Source organism: Rhinoderma darwinii, chromosome 9, assembly GCF_050947455.1.
Source record: "Rhinoderma darwinii isolate aRhiDar2 chromosome 9, aRhiDar2.hap1, whole genome shotgun sequence".
Taxonomy (NCBI): domain Eukaryota; kingdom Metazoa; phylum Chordata; class Amphibia; order Anura; family Rhinodermatidae; genus Rhinoderma; species Rhinoderma darwinii.
In genome coordinates, this window is record NC_134695.1 from 21,613,917 (window position 1) to 21,619,916 (window position 6,000).

Genomic DNA, 6,000 nt, shown 5'->3' on the forward strand with positions numbered 1-6,000 from the left:
CTTCTTGTTGTTCCTTAGTAGTGGTTCCTTTGCAGCATTTTGACCACAAAAGGCATGATTCTTGCAGTCTCCTCTGAACAGTTGATTTAAGATGTGTCTGGTACTTAATCTCTGTGAAGTATTTATGTGGGGTCTAATCTTATGTGCTGTTAATTTGCGGTCACCTTTCTTGGGGCTGTCCTCATGAGAGCCAGTTTCATCATGGTTTTCATTATTGCACAGGATGTCATTGGGGGTCCGACTGTTGTGATTCCCAGCAATGAGGAGAACAGGGAACTGTAAGTCCCCTGAAGTGTTCCATGAGAATGGAGCGCTGGTTCGCATGTTTGGCCAGTGCTCCATTCATTTCTATGGGACTTCCAGAAATGTGTACCAATCCTACCTCTGCACAACACAGCTGATGGTCTCAAACACATTATGAAGGCAATAAATTCAACAAATTAACGCTTGACAAGGCATACCTGCTAATTGAAAACCATTCCAGGTGACATCATGAAGCAGATTGAGAGAATGTCAAGAGTGTGCAAAGCTGTCATCAAAGCAAAAGGGGGCTACTTTGAAGAATCTTAAATTAAAAAAAATTGTTTACCATTTAATTCCATGTGTGTTTCTTCAAAGTTTTCATGCCTTCAATATGAATCTACAAAGTAGAAAGAAAAAAAAACACCATGGAATTCAAAGGTGTGTCCAAAACTTTGACTGGTACTGTATGTATGTGTTTTTTTATATGTGTATAAATGTGTGTGTGTGTGTGTGTGTGTGTGTGTGTGTGTGTGTGTGTATGTATGTATATATATATGTGTGTTTATGTATATATATATATATATATATATGTATGTATGTATGTGTATATATATATGTGTGTGTATGTATGTGTATATATAGGTGTATGTATGTGTATATGTATGTATGTATGTGTGTATATATATATAAAAAAATAATACTGCGAAAGTGTGTCCAAAAGTATGAAGTCTATATACGCCACTTGCATAGCTGGTTTTCTCTAATCTAATACTTTGCAACATGCTGCAATTTTCACTCAAATCCTCCTTTTTCCCTGGCTTCTCCTCTCCACCATCTGGCTCTGTTCACGTGTTCGCTACGGTTTCTGTTATTTTTCTCCATCAGACGAACAGAATAGCGGGAAAAATAGAAGCGCCGGATCTGTCGCATGATGGAAACCAATGGTGCCAGAAGAAACCCATTGACTTTTGTGGTTTCCATCAGGTTTCCATTATGTTGCTGGACAAAATAGTTTTACATGCTGCTCTATTTTTACCATCAAAAATGACGAACTCTTTGACGAAGATTACTTAAGGAGCCTCCGACGCAATGTGAACAGGGCCTTATGCTGAAAAATGCTGGTCAGGTAACCACCGCTTTCTACTAGGTGAGGGTCCCAGAGGTCCCACAATATGCCATATAAGGTATGTCTCTGGTTGTGTAAATCACACAACGTTTCCGCTTTCAATGGACTAAACCCCTAGATCAGGGGTAATCAACCTTCAGGAGTCCAGCTATTGTGAAACTACAACTCCCAACATGCCCTGACAAGCGCAGGCTGAGAGTTGAAGTTTCACAAAAGCTGGGGTCCCAAAGATTGCTGATCCCTGCACTAGATATTGTTTTGACATTTAAAAATCAAGTTTTACAAGATTCTATTTTTCATTATTAGATGTACTGATCTGACAATTGGGTGAGCGCTACTTCTGTAGCAGAGAGCAATTGAATGTTTCCAACTGTTGGAAATCTTTATTTTCTCATATTAAGATTTTACTAACTTTTATTTTCTTAACCCCTTCCCCCTGCTTGCATTCTGGGCCCTAATGGCCAAGCCATTTTTTTAAGTTTTTCCATTGTCACATTCGAAAACCTATAACTTTTTTATTTTTGCGTCGACATAGCTGCATAAGGTCTTGTTTTTTGCGGGACGACTTCTAGTTTTTATTGGTACCTTTTGAGAGTTTAAAACGGACAGGCATCTGCTAGGTCATGCCTCCGGCATGACCTAGCAGGCATTCACGACAGGCAGACCTGGGGGCCTTTATTAGGCCCCCGGCTGCCATCGGAGACACAGACACTCGGCGATCTTATCGCCGGGTGTCGGTGGGATGACACAGAGCTCCCTCTCTCCAAAACCACTCAGATGCGGTGCACGCTATTGAGCACCGCATCTGAGGGGTTAATCGGTAATACTAATATCGAACTCACCCGGCAGAGCAGGGACGCCTCCAGCCCTCAGCTACCTCTGGCAGCTGAGAGCAGGGAGATTTCACGGCTTCCTGCTCGGTTTACTTTATTCTAATGCAGCACCGTGGAATGGCGGCGCTGTAGAATAAAGCCCATTAATGACCGCCGTGAAAAGGCTTATCGGCGGTCATTAAGGGGTTAAGGAGTTATTTGGTTATGTGTTCCAGACACCGCACATTTACTGGCCATTTGTATTGGTGAGTCAGCTGTCTGCTTGTGATCAGCTTGACAGTATTACAGGCCATACACACAAGACCACTGTTGGCTAAACCCTTGTTTGGCCAGCTGCTGTCTCTTCAGACTCCTCCATAAACATGCATGCGTGGATTGCCGGAGCCTACATGGTTTTTCAGTAGGCAGAGATATATAAGTCGCTGCTGGACAACTTTGCCATCGTCTTTTCTTCCAGGGGAGCGAAGAATCATGTTAAAATTCAGCATGCCTGATCTATATATCCCCCACAGGCAGATATCGGGACTTTTGGCTTGTCCCGTTCACATTTGATTGTACATAAATCTTGACCAAATTTTCCATATCAGCCAACATTTATCTAATGTGTATGGTAGAAGGACTATGCATGGCCTGGAGCCCAAACCAAAGGTGATTCAAGCTTATGGGATTTTGATGCTCTTAAAGATTTGGAGAAATTATGTTTTGGTTTTTTTATTACAACTTTTATTTGAAATATGTACCTACTAGAGAAATACCTGTGCATTGATATGTAAACTAGAGAAGCCAGACATCTTAACACGCCAATCGTATTCCGCACATATATAAATATAAATCATTTTGTTATATAACTAACAGCTGTGTCTTGTTTTCTTTAAAGGGTTTTTCATTCCTGGCTTCCCCAAACTTCAAAGATTTCAAAGTCATCATGAACAAATTCTCAGCAAGTTTTTCCCCAAGCTAAAAAAGCACATGGTAACATATTGTTTTATAACTCTGACGTAAATGACATTTTTGTCATTTTTCAGTTTCCCTTTTTTCATCTATATCAGTAGGCCTACATTTCAGTATTAAAAAATCATTTTTGAAATTGGGCTTACATAATATTCTAATTTTGTGAGAGACTAAATTTTGGGTTTTCATTAACGGTTAGCCATACCCCTCAACATGAGAAGAAAAAAACGCTGGAAATAGATCACTCTGTGTGTAATTAATCTATAATATGAGTTTCACTTTTTAAAATGAATTACTGGAATAAATAAACTTTTTGATATTCTAATGAATTGAAAAGAACTAAAGTGTGTGTGTGTGTGTGTATATATATATATATATATATATATATAATACGTTTATTTATTGAAAAAGCCCTCATACACACTTGTGCTCTGATCGTTTTAAGTTTCTGATTTCTAACTTTATGAAATCTAACCTTGTGGTTGTAATTTATAGGATAAAGAAGACATGTCCACTGGGATTTATACAACAAAGTGGTTTCTGCAATGCTTCTTAGATCGGGTAAAGACCATAGATCTACATTCTACTCCTCAGAATTATGAATATTAACACACATTTGATATGTTGTTGTCCTTTTACCTCCATACAAACTCTACTCTCTGTCTGGAGGCTCTGGTTCTGTGTGGTTGAATGTGTATGTGAATAATATGTTTACTGATTTTTTATTATCTACAGAAATAAATATATTTCAGCTCGTGGACGCAGTAAAATGATTACCTGTCTTTTTGTTTATGAAGCGCTGTGGTGCATTGTAATGCATGAAAGTTGTAGTAGTCCAGTGACTTATTATAATATGTAGCCACACCATGGAAATATTGCTGAAATGACCATTTGACGTATTACAGGAACGTATTTCGTTACATTGGTATTTTAATGGCCTTGTAGCATCAAAGAAAATTAGAAAAATGGCAAATTATATTGACCTCACAAGAGGCCATTGTACACATTTACATTGTACTTACTATTGACATTACGTAAAGGGGTTTTCCCTTCAAGGACATCTATGGCATTTCCACAGCATATGCCATAATGTCAGATAGATGCGGGTCCCACACCTATCTCTGGAACGGCGCCCCCTAAACCCTGTTCTACATTTTTTGTGTTCCCGCTGCCACTTGTGATTTCCGACTATCTAAGTAGAAATGAGCGTTGCTCGCTGAGCTACGATGTTTTCGTAACTTACATAGAAGTGAATAGCAGTTCCGGAAACAACGTAGCTCGGTGGGACCCGCATCATTCTGACATTTATGGCATATCCTTTGGATATGCCATAAATGTCCCTGATGGGAAAACCACTTTAAGAAACTCCAGTAATGTCATTATCTGTTTTTTTTTCTCCATGGTCCAGTTTCTCTGGGTTCAAATGAGGGCCGTATAGGTATCTGAAGAAAATGTCTGCTGCTGTTCGTTACTATGCCCAAACAATAGCTTAGATATGCTATATCTTGCACATTTTTTGCCATGTTACCATGCCTTGTAGCAGGGGTATGCATCCTTGGAGAGGAAGAGATCTACTAGAGTAGTGTCAGAGCTTATGGTACCTTAAAGGGTTTTTCTGGGCTTTATGAAGAAAAATTACTTTTATGTGCATATTGTATAACTGATTGTAAAAGCAGACCTAGAAAAGAAAAAGACAATCGCTAGATAGCCGGGAGTATTGCCAATAAAATTAAAACCTTATTAGCTATACATAAGAATATAGACAAAAATTAGCCCCACAATGACAAAAGGGCCTTTTGTCATTGTGGGGCGCCTCAGTGATTGTAAAAGCGCTATAGAGATTCCATATTTAGAATCGGGACATTATATCCCCCGTAATAACTCTGAACATAGCCATACAGTAAAGTGCAAAAGTGCATTAATCAAATAGGAGTAATCAGCATGTCAATAGTAAGAATGTACATACCCATGTTGTACTGAACCACAGGAATGGTGTCCAACCCCCCCACCCCACCCCACCCCACGACACATGTTTTGGCTTAATACCCTCTTCTGGGGGTGGTATTGAAAAAAAGCCTATACACACCACTGCCGCTCCGGTCCCCAATGTTTACATTGGCTAAAGCTATGATGTGCTGCACAATTAACCAATATTCATTGTTATCGCCTACAGTGTTATTTGCTGAACCTATCACACATTTCAAGTAAAAGAGTTAATGCTTGTATGGCTCTAAGGAAACTAGCACTGCCCAGCAATAACTGCAAAACCTGAATGGGTATAGTCAAAACTGCTATAAAAGGCAAAACTGTGATAACAAATAATTTATCACTGACACAGACTATAAAATATTAAATAAAAAATACCGAAACAGTTAAAGGCTATGTAAACCTTTTGTAGGTTTTTTTTTTGTATGCAGACTGACATTCATAACATCCCTACATAGTTATCTATTCTGAGACGCTAAATGCACCATATAACAGGTGACTGCTCCTCTTTAATATGTATTCTTCTCAAATAATGGATTTGAAGAGGTTTTTTTCGGGATATTACATTTGTCGCCTATCCTATATGATGGGACAAACTATATGGTCATGATGCAGATTGTTCATTTCACCTGAAATATCATACTTGTTTCCTCTCTTGAAAGGTACTGTGTGTCTCTGCGGAGATCCAGCTAGTAGGGAGTCATAAGGGCAATGCACCCTGGAAAAAATACTTAAAGAGGCTCTGTCACCAGATTTTGCAACCCCTATCTGCTATTGCAGCAGATAGGCGCTGCAATGTAGATTACAGTAACGTTTTTATTTTTAAAAAACGAGCATTTTTGGCCAAGTTATGACCATTTT

The 6,000-nt window shown here is 39.0% G+C and overlaps 1 protein-coding gene across 6 annotated transcripts in view; it reads left to right on the forward strand.

Moving 5' to 3' along the window:
- Nucleotides 1-6,000, forward strand: part of LOC142660646 (uncharacterized) — a 228,571-nt gene that overhangs the window by 197,513 nt on the left and 25,058 nt on the right. For all 6 annotated transcript variants that reach the window (XM_075837341.1, XM_075837343.1, XM_075837339.1 and 3 more), the window contains 2 exons: nucleotides 3,080-3,174; nucleotides 3,649-3,714. In XM_075837341.1, coding sequence (XP_075693456.1) covers nucleotides 3,080-3,174; nucleotides 3,649-3,714 — 161 coding nt within the window. The remainder of the gene's footprint in view (nucleotides 1-3,079; nucleotides 3,175-3,648; nucleotides 3,715-6,000) is intronic.